This window comes from Nerophis lumbriciformis, linkage group LG15 (assembly GCF_033978685.3).
Source record: "Nerophis lumbriciformis linkage group LG15, RoL_Nlum_v2.1, whole genome shotgun sequence".
NCBI classification, from domain to species: Eukaryota; Metazoa; Chordata; class Actinopteri; order Syngnathiformes; family Syngnathidae; genus Nerophis; species Nerophis lumbriciformis.
Window position 1 is genome coordinate 7,951,185 of NC_084562.2, and position 21,401 is coordinate 7,972,585.

General features: G+C 38.7%; 1 protein-coding gene across 1 annotated transcript; it reads left to right on the forward strand.

Annotated features, from left to right (window-relative positions):
- The first annotated feature begins 339 nt into the window (after positions 1–339).
- anp32a (acidic (leucine-rich) nuclear phosphoprotein 32 family, member A) lies at positions 340–20,503 on the forward strand. The gene is made up of 7 exons (XM_061974551.2): positions 340–523; positions 3,587–3,736; positions 3,811–3,933; positions 10,857–11,055; positions 14,709–14,812; positions 15,835–15,913; positions 19,499–20,503. The coding sequence occupies exons 1-7, from the start codon at positions 470–472 to the stop codon at positions 19,573–19,575; spliced, it is 786 nt and encodes a 261-aa protein (XP_061830535.2). The 5' UTR covers positions 340–469; the 3' UTR covers positions 19,576–20,503.
- Positions 20,504–21,401: the final 898 nt, after the last annotated feature.

A 21,401-nucleotide genomic window follows, 5' to 3' on the forward strand; every position in this document is an offset into this window, starting at 1 on the left:
TGAATAATTTCCCAGGTAAGAGGCATCCGCAATACTGGATCGATACTTACTTGGTATCAGACAGACACATTTGCAGTATCAACACATACGTGGCTGGTGAAAACTTTGAAATTGTTCTGTAAATAAATATACGCTCTCGTATAAGCCTGGACTTATCACTTTGCAGACAGCAAGTCACCCTTTTTAAAAGAAGCATTCCATTGTCACTTGGGCTATCGTTTCAGTGTCAACAAACACCCCACCCAGTTTTATAGCGGCCACGTCATTGGCTCGTACGCGCGTCGCTCAGCGCCCGCAAGAGTCGACGCCTCTCATTGGTCGGCAGTGACGACAATCCAAACCCCGCGCTCCCGCCCACTTTCGCGGATCAAGTTTGAATGAAGCGCAGCAGCCTCGCTCTGGAGGTGCCAGGGAGCTTTTTTAGCGCTAATTATTCCAAGTGTGTGTCAAAGGGGCGCCCTGATCCAGGATGGAGATGAAGAAGAGAATCCTTCTAGAACTGCGGAACCGCACACCGAAAGACGTAAGTTAACATCCGAGTCTCACCCGAATGAGGGAGGGGGGGGGACAACGTTCTTGTGTTACCTTGGTCGTAGTGGAGGTCCAAAGTTTGTCAAGTGTGAGGGTGATGCCGACGTCTGCTTACATCGACGCGAACACGTTGACAAGTGACAGGTGCGCCGGTCATAAGGGACTATTTAAAAGTGTGGAGCACCGCCGTACAAACAAGGCGAGCAGCATGAGAAGCCATATTAGTAACTTTTTGTGTCTTTTCTGCGAGAGTCCATATTGCGTATTAACTTAAAGTGCCCTCTGGCTAGCACCACCCGACACCTCCATAGTCCTGTTTTGGGGCTACTTGTGACGGTAAACATCGTGTAACTTAGCACTCGCACCGTCGAAACAGCGACATTATCAGTACACATTATCGTCCTATATCGGTACTAACAGGCGGGTGTCCTCCGTGTACGTTTTGGTATTTTTAAAAAAATACGTAACATCAGCCATTGCAAAACAGCGAAAGGCGGCGCGTGCTGTTTATTTTCAGCCAGGACCCGCCGCCATTTTAATGCCATGCAAAGGCACTTCGAACGCCGCGTTGTTTCGACACAAACGACGACAGATATATATACATATAAAACATATTAAAATAGAAGCATATCGACCCTGTCTTTGTCGATTCGTCGTGAAAGAAGAAAGAAAGATTACTAATCGGCGTTATCTTCCCTTCCTACTCACAAATGACCCATCTTTCTCTCCGATTCTCTCGGGCGAATGTGGCTCTGCGCGTCGCTCACAAGCATGTCTTTTATCGCTGTAATAACCCAGTTGTCTCCCGAGCAAGCAAATAAAGGTGAGATTTATATATATATAAAATGACAAATCTGGCGTCGGAACGAAATGACTGCTGTCCGCGTAGTAATGATATGCAGGTCTATTTTTTTTTTTTTTTTTTTTTTTAAAGTTCCGGTTCTCATAGCTGGTTGGTTGTGATGCTCAAGGGCGCATCACTCATGTGAATATCCATCCGCCTAACTCACAAACAGCAATTTGTAAGGTCACGCGATATACAAATAAAGTAGAATTGCACCATGTAGTATTGGGCAGTGTTTCTCAACCTTTTATTAGGCTTTGTTCAGAAAATTACTTTTTTCATGTTAGATTTACTAATGTCTTTAAATTGATATTTTATTTTTGTACTTTTTTTGCTAAAATCTCTGTCAATCCTGTGCCCTATTGATGATGCAACAATGTTTTTTTATTTTTTTAACCCTTCAAAAAGGGTAAAAAATAAACATGTTTTAATATTTTTGTTTAAAGTTAAAGTACCACTCACTTAACTCATTCTCCTCCTATGCCACATCAATATGGAATGCACTCCCAACAGGTGTAAAAGAAAGTGCATCTCTATCCTCCTTCAACACCGCACTAAAAGAACACCTCCAGGCAACTACAACCCTAGACTAAGACCCTCCCCCCACCACATCCCATCTCCCCGGATTGTAAATAATCAAATGTATATACTTGTTCTTATGCTTTCTGAGCTCACTATGTTCACTGCTCGCTGTACATACCCTACCAAGTCAGACCTACACTGTTTCAATGTCCATTTCTCAGATGATATAATTGTTGATGACTGAAGTGCTGATATCAACCAAACCTAACCCCCACCCCCCGGATTGTAAGTAATGTAAATAATTCAATGTATATACTCTAATAACTTGTGTGATGACTGTATTATGCTGATAGTATATATTTGTACCATGAATTGATTAACGTGGACCACGACTTAAACAAGTTGAAAAACTTATTCGGGTGTTACCATTTAGTGGTCAGTTGTACGGAATATGTACTGTACTGTGCAATCTACTAATAAAAAGTTTCAATCAATCAATCAACAAAAAACTGGTAGTCACACACACACACACACACACACACACACACACACTAAGTGTGGTGAAATTACTCTCTGCATTTGACCCATCCCCTTGTTCCACCCCCTGGAAGGTGAGGGGAGCTGTGAGCAGCAGCGGTGGCCGCGCTCGGGAATCGTTTTGGTGATTTGTTTGTGACTGAAGTTGTTATGAGCAAAAAGTAGAAGAAAAAAAAATGCAACTTGTTTTTACACCTTTCAAAAACCTAAGGACTTTTATGCCTGGCTTTGAGGATGATTACAATCAAATGGCTCCAGACTGTTAAAAAATCTCACTGCACACAAACACAAGAATGTCACTAAAACTATACACTAGGGATGTAACAATATGAACATTTCATATCACAAACGACCACAACAACGCCCGAGAAAATCGAAGAGAAACAGGGGTCCCTCTTTCTCTTCGAATTTCTCGGGCGAATGTGACTCCATTCCAGAGCAAGCAAATAAAGGTGAGATTTATATAATGCAAAATTACAAATATCGTGTCGGAACGAAATGACTGCTGTCCGTTTTTTTTTAAAGTTCCGGTTCTCTTAGCTGGTTGGTTGTTATGCTCAAGGGTGCATCACCCATGTGAATATCCATCTGCCCAACTTACAAACAGCAGTTTGTAAGGTCATGTGACATACAAACAACTAGAATTGCACCCTGTAGAGCAGTGTTTTTCAACCTTTTTTGAGCCAAGGCACATTTTTTTCATTGAAAAAATCCAAAGGCACACCACCAGCAGAAATCATTAAAAAATGAAACTCGATATTGACTATAAACAGTCGTTGGTTATGAATTTAAACCATAACCAACCATGCATCATTATATTTGCTTCAAAAACAAACCACTAATAATATGAGTTGAATAGGTTGTTTAACAGCAAAACGTGTGCACAGTGACTCCCTGTTCAATGCTAAATAAAAGCATTGCAGCATCAACCTGTATTCTACCACACTAAGCAGAAGCGTCCTGTCTTTGCTTCGCTGTTTGTTCACAAAATGTAGGAGTTCGCATTACCACGCCAGGCTTACAGTCAGGAGAACCGGGAGGGAATCGTCGTTAAAACATTTGCGTGTGGCGTTTGCATGTTCGCCTTGTGCTTGCTTGAGCAATAGCGCTCCAAAAAACACTTGACACAATTTTAATTTGTCTCCTCTTTAGGTGAAAAAACTTGTGCTGGATTATTGTCTCTCCAATGAAGGCAAAATCGAAGGTCTAACGGATGAATTTGAGGAGCTGGAATTGCTGAGCACAATCAGGGTTGGATTGACGACAGTGGCCCACTTTCCCAAGCTCAAAAAACTCAAGAAGGTTTGCTTTTCTCCTGGTTACACCAATGCTGTGAGAGGGTGTGCGCATGTTTTGATTGCTTACATTATCCCCAGCTTGAACTCAGCGAAAATATGATCTCCGGAGGGTTGGAAGTGTTGGCAGAGAAATGCCCCAATCTCACACATCTTAACCTCAGTGCCAACAAGATAAAAGACATCAGCTCCATTGAACCATTGGTGAGTTGTGACTTTAACATGGCTGAAACATGCAGCCGAATGGTTGTTATTGTTACTGTTTGCACTCATTCGTTTTTAAACATAATTTGTTATGCATGTTGAGCTGTGAGAGACCAGCTATGCTGCAGGAAAATATCCAGTTTACCTTAATTGGTCCGAAAATTATTTGTTTACAATGGAAAAAAAACATTTTGTTTAGATTTTTTAGTACAGCATAGTGACAATTAAATGCTCTTCCACTAGATAGCAAAAATAATTAACCTGTGTGTAGATTCCTAATGAAGCCTTAGTTTGACACTCTCTACTTTCTCCTGCTCCGCTTGCTGCGGCAACAACAAACAAAACTCCAGACGCTCCTCTTTGTTTTGTATCGTTTACTTGTGAACTCAATCATTCAAAAACGTAAAACAATAACGACGTGGGAACAAATGAATGGCAAAATGAAGCGAGTTTGTTACAGTAAAAAAGAGTTAGAAAAAGTAAGAGTGAGGTCAAAAAACTGTGGCTCAACTCCCCCACACCTGACTGCCATTGCCCATAATGCACTGTGTCCAAAAACCAACCTACCACACAGATCCTTCCGCCATATATACAATCAAACAGTTACCTCATCAAATTATTTAGACAAATGTAATAATTACAAATAAAGTGTACCTTATGATTATTCTAAGCATGCAAATAAAGTAAATAGTCCCATTTTGGCTGAATGAACAAAAAACACCTTCCTTAAAATGTAAATTAACTTAAACAGCATTTAGGCTCCTACACTGTGTATACACCTGTAAAATATTTTGCCTTGGCTCAATACACGTCTATTCAAAAAGCACTGCAACTGTAAATGTGCTTTGTCACCCATAAAACACAGTTGAAGTTGTAATGTGTTTGTGGTTATGGAGTATTTAGTGCAGTGGAACCTCGATATACAAACTTATTTGGTTCTTGAACATTGTTTGCAGACCAAAAAGTTTGTATAGTGAAGCAGAGTTCCCCATAAAAAACAGTGTAAACATAAATAGTTCTTGCCTCGACAACAAAGTCCCTATTTTTGTAAAACTGCACATTTTGAAGATTTTTTTGTGTACAGTATACTGTACATATATATTTTAAATAGAGATGTCCGATAATATCGGCCTGTCGATATTATCGGCCGATAAATGCTTTAAAATGTGATATCGGAAATTATCGGTATCAGTTTCAAAAAGTAAAATTCATTACTTTTTAAAACGCCGTTGTACGGAGCGGTACATATCCGGTAAAACACTGCTATAAACCCAGTCAGCAGCCCCTCCCCTCTCCCCTCTCCCACACACAACACAGGAGTTGACGACTGGAGCATGAGAGGTTTACTGGCGACGCTTGATGACCTCATCAAACGGCCGCGAGCGCAGCATAACAACAACTCGAGTGTGTTGTTGCCGGTGCTGTAGCCGTGGCTAACAAGCAACCTCGCTCGATGACTGACTAACGACACCATGTCTATGGTTTGGGATTATTTTAAAGTGTGTCTGACGGATAAAAAACTGGCAATTTGCAATGACTGCAAAAAGTTGGTTATGCAAGGAGGAACCAAGACGTCTTCCTTTAGTACGAGCAATTTGATCTCCTACCTCTTCAAGAATCATAAGGAGATACACGATGAATACAAGCGGAAGATGGACGAAAAGGAAACACCGAAAAAAAGTAGCGCCACACTGTTGTCGCTTAAAGACTCCGCCGCGAAAAAATACAACAAAAACCACCCCGAGACGAAAGCTCACGTTGTGGTCAGGGACAACGCATGACGGTGGAGTTTGGTGTGGATAGTCTGCCCTGCATGGCGCACACTTTGCAGCTTGCAGTGAACGGAGATGCCCTGTCTCAACGCAGCATTTCAGAAGCTCTGGCTGACTGCTAGGCCACTTCATGCACTCACCACTAGCTTGCAGCACATTTGTGTTACTCATACAAATACGTTAGAGCAGGGCACATTGAGCCCAGTTTATAATTTCCTGTTATACAGTATGCCAGGCAGTCTTGCACTAAATGAGGACTTTGTTATTGTTTATTTTATTACTCTAGTATACTCTGGACTGAAGCTGTGTGCCTTCATTGTTTTTGTAGCTGTTGTTTTGAGGCATGTTTAAAAAAAATGAACAATGCACTTTTTTAGACTTAGACTTAGACTTTGTGAAAGTCAAAGTATAGTATTTCCCATAGTTGTAGTGGGTATCAGTATTATCTCGGGGAGAGCATATCCCAAATTCCAAGCTGCTGTTTTGAGGCATGTTAAAAAAAATAATGCACTTTGTGACTTCAATAATAAATATGGCAGCGCCATGTTGGCACTTTTTTTCCATAATTTGAGTTGAAGTTGTTCTCTTATTTTGGAAAACCTTGTTACATTGTTTAATGCATCGAGCAGGGCATCACAAAAAAATTAGGCATAATAATGTGTTAATTCCACGACCGTATATATTGGTATCGGTTGATATCGGAATCGGTAATTAAGAGTTGGACAATATCGGAATATCGGATATTGGCAAAAAAGCTATTATCGGACATCTCTAATTTTAAACCAACATATTGAGGGGTTAATGGCTCAATAATCTCTTTTTTATCCAAACAACATTACAGCAAGCTTAAATGTCAACACACAAGTCTTGTTTGTGCGCTCAAAAAACAAAAAAAGGAAAACCTTTTTACCTTGTGTCTGCAAATACTTGTGGCATTGTTAAACACTCTGGGAGTTTCGGAGTGTTAAAAGAGCAGTGCCTTTGCATAGTGACCCCTAGCGTTAGCACAAACTAGCAATGTGAGGTGATCCTTCATCAGCTTGTGAGCCGGTAGTGCCTTCTCCTTCGATGTAATAAAGGTCCGCTGTGGCATTTTTTTCGGTCTCATCACAATTAAAGACTTGCTGCGTAACAAATCCACCTTCGCTGATAAAATCCCTGAACTGAAGGGGCCACAAGCCGCGGGCCAACTAGCTAAAAGTGTTAGCTCAAATCAGTTGCCTAGAAACCTGAAGCTATACTGCGAGACTGAGCGTTTGGACACATTTAAAGCGTTTCTGATCACACAAAGTGATCTCTAAGACAGGCACAAGGTACGACAATTGTGGAAAAAAAAAACAAGTCAGAAGTGCCGCTCACCCTCGAAAATCTTAAAAATGGCCATGCCTGTGTGTACAGAGTGTAAACCGTATGTGATGTAGGGGGCCCCACTTTTTCAAAATGTCTGTGCCCACGTGTACAGGAAGTGATGTCATCAAAATGGCAGCCACCGATGGCTTCAAGCGGCATGCAAAATGAATGAATATAGCGTTCATACGCCGAGACATGGTTTGCACACAGGCATATTTGGCGCGATGTAAACGTTCGTAAACCGAAAAGGTCGCAAATACCGGCGTTCGTAAATCGATGTTACACTGTATGATGTTGAGACATTTTGTAGTGGTGCACCTAGCTGACTTGTGTACAATTGACTTTAGATAAATTCGCTGCTCTAATCCAGGGGTAATTCACCTTTCCCCTTAAACTGGCTGGAATAGGCTGGATGATGGCGTCATCCTCTAATTTGCATAATTGGCCATGGCGCATGAGCATGTAATTATTCAAGTGTATATTTTTGGCTCTAAAAATAGTGTGTTAACAGTGGTAACTAATTTCATTTTGTGTGATTAACACATGCACATCACGGAAAAGCCACACCTCTGTAACTGTCACGCTCTGCCATTATTTTTTTACAGCAGGGTTACGCAATATACTGTCGACGATTCACAGTGTAAACTACATGAATTTGGGCCCACGATAGAGCTTTCAATACTATTGTGATAATGCATATTGATGACACATTCTGGCTGTGTCCTGCCAATTTGACAGTGTGAAGCGAACAACCACGTCGTCAATGCAATGTAGCTTTCTCGCTGGCAGCTGATGTCCCTCCACAGTCCAAAGTTGCCTATAAGTCACTAATCCATGGCGGAAAATAAATGTTTCATACAAATATAATTTTCACTGGAGCATGAAGAATATATAAACATGCCAGAGTACACACTGGAAGAGGATATGCTAATCGCAAGCTACAGCTCATGAATGTAAATTGTAATTAAAGGTGTGCGGATCTATACAGATATATCAACTGTAACAATACCAAGTATATTATCAGTATATGGTCAATACTACAGTGATTAGAAATATTTTTTCATTATCACAAAATAGTTTTTGTTAGGGGTGTAACAGTACGTGTATTTGTATTGAACCGTTTCGGTACGGGGGTGTTGGTTCGGTTCGGAGGTGTACCTAACAAGTTTCCACACGGACATATTAAGTAGCGTGACACACGTTGTGTAAACAATGCACACCAAAGCACAACACACGGCATGCTAGGAGCTAACGGGCTACGATAGACTGACCATACGTCCTCTTTTCACCGGACATGTCCTCTTTTGCGGAGCTGTCAGGGCGGAGTTTCTTAAATGCCTCGAATGTCCGGCATTTTGAGTTAGGGTTGCGTGTATTATCAATGTACGTTCAGGGTTAAGAAGGGGTTAAAAACAAAACAAATTGTGCGCGCAGCAGCATTCGTGAGGGAGGGGCAGAGACAGAGAGAGCGAGAGAGTTATGATAAACGCGCATGCGTCGCCAGGCTCTGCTTTTTATCCATAGATTTATCAGATTTAATTTTTTATTATCTATAGCAGAGGTGTCAAAAGTGTGCCCCGGAGGCCATTTGCGGCCCACAGCTAATGTTTTAAAGGCCCACGGCACATTCTAAAAATACTATTAAAATAAACAAAAACATAACAAAAGTTAAATAAAAAAGCTTAAAGGTTAAATGTAATTTGGAAAAAGTTGCAATGTTGACTAATAAAACAAAGCTGTTTTTTTTCTTTCAAACTGTCATTGCTCAAAACATAATATTGAATCATAATCAATGTTATAATGAATTATTGACCTATCCAAGGTTCGGATTACTTCACATAAAATATTCCACTAAGAAAAATATTTTTGGTGGAAGATTTAGCAAATTTGGTAAATAAATAACCCCAAAAATTTATATTTTGTCGTTTTCTTACTGTACCGAAAATTAACCGAACCGTGACCTCTAAACCAAGGTACATACCGAACCGAAATATTTGTGTACCGTTACACCCCTAGTTTTTGTGTTTTTTATTGTTGTTTACAAACTCAGGAAGTAAATTGCTGGACACAGGAGGACTAGAAAGGGATCTAGTATTATTATTTTTTTCTACATTTAAAACACTTCCTTGATGTCGACATAACATGTTATGGTGGTTCTTTGGTCAACATTTTGCAATAATTGTGTCTTACAGACCATCTTCAAGCCATTTTCTGACTGTCTTTTCAGGATGCACCGTTTTGTGGGCGGTCTTATTTACATGCCTCCATTTCGACTGCGTCTTCGCCCGGTCTATCATGTTGTAGTTTACAGCGCTTCCATATGGAGTCTACTGACAGATATACGTTAGAACTATACGCTATGGTAACAGCGGAGGATGCATGTGCATGTACGAGCCAATCTGCCCCTTAACAAGAGGATAGGGAAAAAGAAGGCGCTTATGGCTTAGTGTCAGACTTGCGCAAAGATCTTCCGGTGAATTTCTACCATGTATGGTGATATCCGCAAATTTTAAACGACTCATTTGAAAGGAAGTATGACGGAAGGCAAGATTATTTCATAAATATCCCTGCAATGCCTCCCTGGTTTGATTTCTAAATTTTGGGCCAATCACAAATACACAAAAGCAGGTACCAGTAAATGAGAAAAGTTGGTTTTGCATAAGTTCCCTTTTAATGGAAAAATAAGAGCCAATGGAAGTTTCTCCTTATGTTTAGTTATTTTTGCACCGTTGGCTTTATTTTGCTCAACATATTGTATCTAATATGAGAGAATACTTTAAATAAATTGTAATATTTATTTTGTATTGTTGCACTGCCATCTTGTGTTTTTGTCTGATTTATAATTGTGATCAAAAATGTAATGATTCAATGGTATTGGAAATTTGAAATATCCGTATCAGCATTGATATGAACAATACTGCCCCTGTAACTACTACAAATGTGGGTAGTATCGCCCAAAACTAATATAAAGTTTCCAAAAAACAGATGAATAAGTGCTTGTTACATTTTAACAGAAGTCTAGTTGGAACATGCTCCAACAGAAAGTTACCAGATATTAACAGTAAATTAGAAAGTAGATTAATAATAGTTGTGACAAAATAATAACAGGAAATGATGCAATATGTTACTGCTAGATGTGGCAATATTTGGGCACTTCACAATTCAGGTACTACAAATCAATTAAAAAACGATTATTGATGCTTCTATAATTTATATATATATTAATGCAGTTTTACATTTCTTTTCGTTTCACTAAATAAGCGTTTATCACTTGGAACTTTAAAAAATAAAATAGGAAACAGTTAAATTAATTCTACTATTGGAATGGAAGTGTGTGCAAAACCTGAAGTAGTGCCCTAATATAAAGGAGTTGGTCAGATCACTTGGTGTTTGTGGCTCGCTGCAGTCAGCCAAATTTTAGAACTCATTACTTTGTTTACGATAAATACAAAAATTATTGATTATTGACGTTTACTAATCGATAATCACCCGCCACCCGTCGCATGGTAATGCAGACTGCGCAAAGACATAAGGTCCAACGACAGCCGGTTGATTATTTCCCCCACCTTTAGTTAATGCATACATCACTAGCTAAATTAGGAACCCTTTAACCCATTTTGAAATGCTTCTGTTATTTATATACCAAAAAAGGAGGCGACAATAATGTATATGGTCGTACAAAATAAATTTTTATGCCATTATTACCAATCCCTACTTTCTGTCTTTTATAAATACATCTATGGGAATCAGTGCATGTATACAGTATATAAAGTGATTGGTCATAAGTCTTTCTTCTGACAGAAGGAACTGAGGACCCTGAAAAGCCTCGACTTCTGGAACTGTGAAGTAACAAACCTGAGCGACTACAGAGAAAGTGTTTTCAAGCTGATACCACATCTCATGTATTTGGACGGATACGACAAAAACGACAAAGAGGCACCGGATTCGGACACCGAGTTTTACTCCGAAGGCTGGGAATATGATGACGAAGATGAGGATGGTAAGTTTGACACCTTTCAGGTTAAACTGCAACTTGGATTTTTCATACATTCTTACATTAATTCTGATGATTGCATCCATTATTTTTATGTATACACCACAACGGATGTGGCGATTTTCGTGCCGATTAATGCTTTTTAAAGGGGAACTGCACATTTTGGGGGATTTTGCCTCTCTTCCACAATCATTATGAGAGACAAGAACACATGTCTTTTGGGGGGGGGTTTAAAGATGATAATTAACACTTGGAAAATGCGGCTAATGAAAGTCACTGTTGTAGGCCACCTGCTCAATGGCCTTGTGGTTAGAGCGTCTGCCCTAAGATCAGTAGGTCGTGAGTTCAAACCCCGGCCGAGTCATACCAAAGACTATAAAAATGGGACCCATTACCTCCCTGCTTGACACTTGGCATCAGGGGTTGGAATTGGGGGTTAAATCACCAAAATGATTCCCGAGCGCGGCAACTGCTGCTGCTCACTGCTCCCCTCACCTCCCAGGGGGTGATCACGGGTGATGGGTCAACTGCAGAGGGTAATTTCGCCACACCTAGTGTGTGTGTGACAATCATTGGTACTTTAACTTTTTTAACTTTAGCATTCAAAGCCCTCTAAAACAACTTCAAAACCCTCCATTTATATATTATAGTTTTATATACACACTGCAAGTCTATATATAATGTAGTAACAGACACGTTCATAACAATAGGTATTATGTTCAATATTTACCGTATTTTGATCATTTTAATCATTGCCGGAGCCAATTCCTCTGCACATTTTTTCTGTTTCCATAGTAGCGCATGTACAATTTGTGGCAACCATTGTGTGTTCTTATTTCCAGAAACAAAGACGTGCGTGTCTTCTAATCATGGCTGACTCGGTAACAAACAAATGAGGATTCACAACCTTATATTTTAGAATCTGAATACATGAAAGATGAACTACTGCTTCTAGAAGCGAGCACGATGGAAGAGTGAGACGTTGGAGAGAGTGAAGTGAAAGTGAGGTGAAGCTGCAAAATGTGGAATTTGAAGCCAAGTTATTTCGACATAAATAGTGCTTACCCAAATAAAACTGTAAAAAACGTCCCCGGCCAGCTGGACCAAACGCACAACTATCTATCAAGTGAGTCACACTTGATTTTAAACATGATGCATGCAGCACGTCATGCCTGTATCATGTCTGGTTAGCTGTGTACAAACAAACCATGAAATGTGGGCTAATACTGAACAGATAACTGTAATATAATTGTTCATGTTTTTCAGTCAGTATAGATTGGTGTCCTATCACAGTGTGTTGTGCATTACAAACTCAAACGCGTTTCGTGCTGACGTAGAAGCTAGCTTATCTCTTGCCGTAGTTGGCTTTTACGGTTAATATCGTAGCACGATATTAAGATCCTTAATGTTCGCTCTTACAATAACAATGTTGCCACAGTTTGGTTATTATACAGGTTACGGAATGTAAAAGTATTTTTGACGGGTTTTGAATTCTTCTTAAAAGTGATTCCGAGGTAGAATTGATTGCTCCCATTAGCTGCATTGCTAGCTACAGAGAACGAGCCGATATGTACATGTAGAATGGAAAAAAAAAACGTTTGTCTGCTTGTCTCTCGTAAGGATTGCGAACGATAGGCAAATCCCAGCCCCTCCACAAAAAAAATTGCAGATCACAAACGCAGATTCTCTCCGGCTGACAGGCTGTTTGCAGCTAATTATTATTATTATTGGGGCGGTATAGCTCGGTTGATACAGTGGCCGTGCCAGCAACTTGAGGGTTCCAGGTTAGATCCCAGCTTCTGCCACCCTAGTCACTGCAGTTGTGTCCTTGGGCAAGACACTTTACCCACCTGCTCCCAGTGCCACCCACACTGGTTTAAATGTAACTTAGATATTGGGTTTCACTATGTAAAGCGCTTTGAGTCACTGGAGAAAAAGCGCTATATAAATATAATTCACTTCACTTCACTTATGTATCTTCATACACAGCGTGGAGCCACTCTCTTAAACTAATGATGTTCACCTCCATTACGGAAAATAAATTTCATTTCTTATTTTCTTAAGTATCGTTATCATGTACCGTATTATTTATTATCACTGGACTACTAGGCTAAACATGTTAATCAATCAATCAATCAAAGTTTACTTATACAGCCCTTAATCACAAGTGTCTCAAAGGGCTGCACAAGCCACAACGACATCCTCGGCTCAGAGTCCACATCAGGACAAGAAAAAACTCAACCCAATGGGATACAATGAGAAACCTTGGAGGGGACTGCAGATGTGGGCGACCGGTGCAATGGATGTTCAGTGGATCTAGTTAATAGTGTGAGAGTGCAGTCCTCCGAGTCAAAAAGTTTGGGGACCCCTGATTTAAAGGCTCGAGTATACAAATGAGTTTTAAGATGGGACTTAAATGCTTCTACTGATGTAGCATCTCTAACTGTTACCGGGAGGGCATTCCATAGTACTGGAGCCCGAATAGAAAACGCTCTATAGCCCGCAGACTTTTTTGGGGCTCTGTGAATCACTAATAAGCCGGAGTTCTTAGAACGCAGATTTCTGGCCGGGACAAGATGTGATGGAGCTAGACCGTTTAGTATTTTTTACGTAAGTAGTAAAACCTTAAAGTCGCATCTTTAGTGCACAGGAAACCAGTGCAGGTGAGCCAGTATAGGCGTTGTATGATCAAACTTTTTAAACACGTAGAGAAAGCCAAGAGCTGACATGCTAAAAGCTAAGCTAAGCTCGCTTAAAAGAACAACAATATACAAGTGTAGCTGTAATGACGTTGTAGCAGAAAGTAAGCTGTTTAACAATTAGATTATTAAGAATCTAGAGAGAGGATAATACAACAATTGTCACAGCCAGAAAGAAGTATGGTAAATGTGATTGAGCCATGTTATTTAAATTCTGTCGCACACTCACTTCAGTGAGATGCAAAGTCTTTGAGCATGAACAAAAAAAATGTTGACGAATTCTAGGACATTTTGAGTTAAATGTTATTATTTAATGGACAAAAGGGTTTTACAGAATAAATAGAGGACACATTTACATTTGTTGTGTCTTGTTTTTTTGCTTTCGCTGTTCCAAAAAAATTATCCTATCCGTGACTCAAAACTGTGATAGGATTCAAACTGATTTTTATTTATTTATTTTTTTTATTTATTTATTTTTTTTCATCCGTTGTACTCATATTGTTTACAAATTCTTTCCCTGGACACAGGTGGACTTTGAACCACATGATTTAAATAAGTAGTAGATGGTAGTTTTTTTGTTTAGTTATTGTGTACTAGTAACTTGGTTTTGCTCAAACAATTGTATGTAATAAAAGAGAATAAGGGACTAGTTTAAATATTGTGTCAGTATTGTTAAACTGCCAATAGCACTCACTAGAAATAAAGTGGTAAAAATGTACATTTAATACATGTGATCGGTATTGGTATTTGCCCATTTCACTCATGGATGATCGGAATCGGCAACATAATATCTTCCTTTCCTTGCCCTGATGTGGGATCTGAACCGAGGATGTCGTTGTGGCTTGTGCAGCCCTTTGAGACACTCGTGATTTAGGGCTATATAAATAAACATTGATTGATTTATTGGTGGGAACATATCGAGTGTACACCATTCATGTGAAAACCAATCGTTTCACACAGATTTAGACGAGGAGGACTGTGATGAAGATGGCGCAACGGAAGATGAGGAAGACGACGAAGAAGATGATGACGAGGAGAATGAAGAGGAGGGCCTTAGCGGAGAGGTGAGTCTTGAATCATGTGTTATAGAAAAAGTGTTTGCGTTCCCTCGCCAATTTGCGGTTAATTTACTGCAGCCTCAGTGCATTGTAAATTTTATAGTACAATTGACAACGTTGGGATTTTAGTACCTGTTGAAGTTTCATTTTAAACTTACATCGGGGTGTGTGTACGTCATGTTTGAAATAGTTAAAAGTGTGTGTTGGGGGCTTATTAAGACGTTAAATGTGATCTACAGTATCCGGAAATATACAACAATTTGCAAGACAATATATAAGGGATAATGGATAACTTTCGGGTTTTTGTTTTTTATTATTAAACCAAGAAACGGGGAAAGTAGATGTTTGTGTTACAAATTTTTTTTAATTCTAAACAAAAAATGGATGGTCTCTACTTACACGGACCCTATTAAAAAGGGTGAAGTTACACTCTGCCCATGTTTAAATCAGAGCCTATAGTTGGAAATAATTTTAATATATAATTTATATTGTTACACCACTATCCAAAAATGCTTATGTTTTTCAAGATCATTAAATTATCAGCATCAGAATAGGTATGACCAATACTGTCCCTGTAACTACTTGGTATTGGATTGATACCCAAGTTTGGAGTATCGTCTACAACTAAGTATCCAAACAACAGAAGAATATGTGCATATTATATTTTAACAGAAGTGTAGAAAGAACCATGGTGCAACATAAAGTAACCAGATATTACCTGTGAATAGCAAGTAGAATAATACAACCGGAAATGACGCAATATGTTACTGCATATGTCAGCAGCTAAATTAGGAGCTGTTGTAAACTTTTTTGAAATGCTTCTATCATTTATATACCACACATAATGAATTATTTATAACGTTATGGCAGTAGGCTGCAACATATATCGTGACATATAGATTTTAGACATACCCCGCTTTTTGGGAACCTAGGTATTAAGGGATTGTCACGATGTACTGCGAGGTATATTTCAATCAATGGTACAAATGTCAAAGAACAATTCATGGACATGACTTTGTAATAATCAGGAGGAAGAGAAGAAGGTGGATGTCAATAACCAAGATGACGACGATGAGGACGAGGACGACGACGAAGATGAGGAGGAGGGTGAGTGGAGTTGACTAACTTCAAGGGGAATTGCACTCATTTTGGAATTTTGCCTATCATTCACAATCCTTATGTGAGACAAGCACAGGTATGGCTTTTTTAATGCATTCTAATTCCTCAATAAACACTAGAAAAAGTCAACTAACAATGAAGGTATAGAGATTTGCTCTAATCCGCCTATAAAGCGCTCTAAAAAACCTGTTTTATATACATTCTGTATATATATAGATATATATATATATATTATATATATATATATATATGTATATATATATATATAGTAACAGGCACATTCATAATATAATATTTATGCATTTTAAGCATACAGCAGCATACAAATTTCACAGACTCATCACAATGTATGCTATTTCCTTCAACAACAACAACTACTAATAATTGCAGACTTTATGAGAGCAAATGACGACTGACTATCCAGAACCTAATATTTTTTAGACTGAATTTAGGAGAATGAGCTACAAATTTTAAAAAGCTGAGTGATAAGCAGATCCAGCAATTAGCACTATTGCCAAATGCTAAACAAGGAATACAAACTACGAACATTTAAAAAAATATTCACTTACTGTACAATGTTTGCTCTCACTGGGATTCCGACTGATGGGATCTTTATATCTTCCCGTTTAGATGAAGAATTAATCATAATCCTCACGCAGGTGAAAAACAAATGGCCACAAACGAGCCCTTTCCAGGTCTAAGTTGAATGTTGACCAACTTCTTGGTTTAGCCCACGTGGGCCGGACTGGTAAAATCATGGCACAATAACTTAAAAATAAAGACAACCTCAGATTGTTTTCTTTGTTTTACTCTGGCCAAAAATAGAAGAAGCACATTGTATACAAATGTACATATCACAAATAACAGGTTACCGGTAGTTTAAAATTCTGAGGGAAAAATTGGTGCCGTTTCCAAAACACAACAAAGGACACAATGAACCTAGAATTTGTCTCAGTCTATCTACACAACTATGGTTGAACTTCAAATCACAGCCTATCTGAGATAGAACAAAAATACTAAATAGAGAACAAAAAAATAACAACTCTTCTGTACGTGACGGCCATATACTTTTCGTTTGGAACAGAAAAGTTGTTCCCTGTTTTTTGGTATAATAAAAAAACAAAAAAAACGGAATATGGATCGTTATCAATTATCCCAATATTAATAATGTGTTTGAAAATCGAAAATGGGAATTATAAACAGCGAGTGGAAAACTATTTTGTGTATTCCATGTTCAATGTTTGGAGATATGGTAGATTGCATATGCGCAGTGTCTCTTTTCCGTGTCCTCGTCTGTGAGTGACCCGGAACACCAACAACAACAGAAGAAGAAGAGTGAGGTTTGCCTGCTTGATAGAGAACCAATCAAATGCGCCACTTTCAATGTCTGTGGACATTAAAATAAAAGGGAAACTCTTGACTGTGACAAAATTGTTTTGACGACACGGACACAGCTCTTTGTCGTTGTCGTCTTCTTCTGTTGTTCCGGGTCACTCACAGACGAGGGTCCTGAGAAGAGACACTGCACATATGCAATCCACCCATATGTCGGGAAATAGAGAAAATAGTTTTCGCTTGTTTTTTAAATTCCCATTTTCGATTTTCAAACACATTAAAGCTGTGGTACTTGAATCTTGTGTCACCAGGCAGAATTCAAACTGTAAATCCCGCCGCCCACTCTGCGCACCTGCAAACCTCACTGATAGTCTTTTCCAGTCTCCCCTTCCTCTGGAAGTGCACGTACGTGCACACGGATAGGTTGTTCACAGTCTGAAATTGCATCAAAGGATCCCCATATTCGTATTTTGTTGCAGAAAATAAATTACTATTGGTAGCACACGTTGCCACGCAAAAGGATACACACAAAATATAGGAAAATGGAACATTAGATTACCTGTCTATAGAAGGAAAACATCCACTTGCACGTCCATAGTTAGGCCAAGACTGGCCTGCAATGCCCTCCATCTTGAATACGCCGGACCAATATTTATTTGAATTTTGGCTTTTCTTTGGGTATTTATATGTACAGCGTCTTTCTTTTCTTCCTCTGATTTCATCTTTTTGGTAGTGTTTAAGCAGTATATGCTGTAACAAGAAGCGCAGGTATTGCGATCTTTTCAAGTGGGTGTTCAGCAGCCACAAGTTTGCATCGTGCATGCGCTTTTTGAAGAGACTTTTTCATGGCCTCTGCTCAGCCCTCCCTTTCTTTAAATCCTGCAGTTGGATCTGGAGGGGTTGACAAATGTTTTTGTCTTCCGGGGTTTTATTTACTAAAATACTTAATTATACGGCGCAGACGTACCATTTTGCGTGAATGATTACTGTTATGATATACTGTATGATGCTAATGATTTTTTTTAGTTAAAGAATATAACTTGGATACCGTAGCTTTAATACATTCAGATAACAGATAATGTGTAACAATCTGTTTTCTGTTTTGTTTTTTATTATCAAACTAAACAACTGGGAAAGTTTTTTATTTTTCTAATCTAAACGAAAAACGGATGACCTAGGCGTACATGAGAGTTGAGTTGCATTCTGCATCCACTGTTCCCTTTTTTGCCAAAGCACAATTTGTTCAAAACAGGACGTTTTACTTGTCATTCATGTCGAAGGGGGGGAGCCGCAGCCCCTGTGTATCTCTTGTTTGGCCGCTATAGACTGTACTATAAAAAATAAAAAAATAAAAAAGACAATATAACATACATCCATACACGTGGACGCATGTGAAAAAGTGCAATATATTTATCTGTACAGTAATCTATTTATTTATTTATATATATTTATATATATTTACTAATTATATATATATATATATATATATATATATTTATATATTATTTATATATATTTATTTATTTATATATGCACCGTATTGCTTTTTTATCCTGCACTACCATGAGCTTATGTAACGAAATTTTGTTCTTATCTGTGCTGTAAAGTTCAAAATTGAATGACAATAAAAAGGAAGTCTAAGTCTAACAGAATTGCTGTTGTGACATCCAGTGGACACATTTAGAACAGCAGTTTTTCATAAAAAAATTCCAGCTAATTTTTTAAACTTAGCAAACTCACCCTGGTTTATGTCCATGACCTTCAACTATACAAGTGAGAGGCATGATTTATAATCTAGAATTAACTTTCACCAGCTCAGAGGTGATGCAGCAGCTCACTGGCTTAGTATGCTAATGTATAAGCAAAGTTCCCTCTCTGTGATCATTGCGCTACTAAAAGTAGTTCCTCTGCGCCAGCACTTAGAATAACAATATCGCTAATGCTTGGTTAATATGCAGGTCATGACATGTAAATGGAGTATTGTTGGCGATTTCTGAATGTTCTTTAAAAGGTTTTATGGGCGTAATAGATTACACCCCTGAGCTGCATTGTTAGCCACCTCATACTAGCCGTACATTACAAATTAGAAAGCTTAAAAAAAGAGACACATGTGTTCTTGTCTTACATATAAGGATTGGGAAATGTAGGCAAAATTAAAAAAAAAAAAGTGCACTTCTCCTCTGATAAAAATGAGAAGCTTCTCCTGGCATCTTTTTGATCTTTACTCTTCTACCATAGAGGACGAGCGGGGTCAGAAGAGAAAAAGGGAACTGGATGAAGAAGGAGAAGAAGACGAACCCGATGATGACGATTGAGTCATTTTTGAGGCAAAATTTGTTTGGTTTGAATTTCTATATCCTTGATCTCTTCCCAGTGTCTTTTCCTGCAGCAGGAGAGCGCATTTGATGCTCTTTACGGTCCACTTTTTAACGACTTTGCAGACACGACATTTTTGTAAAAACAAAACAAGGCAAGGGTCAACCTTTTTAAAAGATATTTTGTTTTCTCATTCTTTGTAAGAACCCAGTTTGTGAAGACTTCTAGATTTTAAGCCCCGCACTATAAAAACTCAAAGGAGAGGAAAAAGTGCATGTCAAGTTGTCGCAGCTCTGACTGCTGCAAGTAACAGTCCAGTAATCACATCAAATCCAGGTGAATGTGTATATGTCCACCCCTTGTCTTGTATTTACTTTAAATACAAGTTCTGTGTCATACGCTGTCCAGATGTAATCGTGTGTATGAACATGCTACATGCTGACACCATCTTAAGGGCATGTTTTTCAATTATCGCAGAAAAACTCTACCCTCGTCTAATCCTCAGCTTTGATAGTTCAGATATTACGTGTTTCTTGTAAATAATGACCAAATCTATTTTTTTGTATTCTCTTGACGGCAGCAGACATTGAACATTATAACTCATGTCAAACTATACATTGTAATAAGCTATGGATGATGTATGCTACTATACCTGAAATGGGGTCAGTGTGATATTGCTTGGATTTGGACTTTATATGCATATTTCCATAAAGACTCAGCCTAAGAACTCTCTCTGGCTTTGTCTGTGTTCTTTTCGGTTTGAAAATGTGCCGGGGGAAGGTGTGGACCTTAAGTTATGACTTCAATGAACTGTTAATTATTCAGATTCTCAATATTATACTTAATGGTCAAATTGGCCTATGTCAACCCTCCAAATTATGTTCTTTTCCCATCCCATTTACCTCAATAAAACCATTTTTGATATAATTTTGGAGCTTTGTGATTTGTACAATGTAATCAATCTACAAAACCCAAAACCAGTGAATTTGGCACGTTGTGTAAATCATAAATAAAAACAGAATACAATGATTTGCAAATCCTTTTCAACCTATAGTCAATTGAATAGACTGCAAAGACAAGATACTTACCGTTCGAACTGGAAAACTTTATTTTTTGCAAATATTAACTCATTTGGAATTTGATGCCTGCAACATGTTTCAAAAAAAGTGGCACAAGTGGCAAAAAAGACTGAGAAAGTTGAGGAATGCTCATCAAACACTTATTTGGAACATCCCACGGTTGAACAGGCTAATTGGGAACAGGTGGGTGCCATGATTGGGTATAAAAACAGCTTCCATGAAATGCTCAGTCATTCACAAACAAGGATGGGGCAAGGGCCACCACTTTGTGAACTAATGTGTGAGCAAATTGTCAAACAGTTTAAGAACAACATTTCTCAACGAGCTATTGCAAGGAATTTAGGGATTTCACAATATACCGTCCGTAATATCATCAAAAGGTTGAGAGAATCTGGAGAAATCACTGCACGTAAGCGATGATATTACGGACCTTCGATCCCTCAGGCGGTACTGCATCAACCAGCGACATCAGTGTGTGAAGGATATCACCACATGGCTCAGGAACACTTAAAAAAACACTGTCAATAACTACAGTTTGTCGCTACATCTGTAAGTGCAAGTTAAAACTCTGCTATGCAAAGCGAAAGCCATTTATCAACAACACCCAGAAACGCCGCTGGCTTCGCTGGGCCCTAGCTCATCTAAGATGGACTGATGCAAAGTGGAAAAGTGTTCTGTGGTCTGACAAGTCCACATTTCAAATTGTTTTTGGAAACTGTGGACATTGTGTCCTCTGTACCAAAGAG

Excerpts from the sequence above, each read along its gene's own strand:
- anp32a (XM_061974551.2), top strand. The coding sequence starts at position 470 with ATGGAGATGAAGAAGAGAATCCTTCTAGAACTGCGGAACCGCACACCG. Across the intron at positions 524-3,586 it reads GGAACCGCACACCGAAAGAC|GTGAAAAAACTTGTGCTGGA; the intron begins GTAAGTTAACAT and ends TCTCCTCTTTAG. Across the intron at positions 11,056-14,708 it reads TGATGACGAAGATGAGGATG|ATTTAGACGAGGAGGACTGT; the intron begins GTAAGTTTGACA and ends CGTTTCACACAG.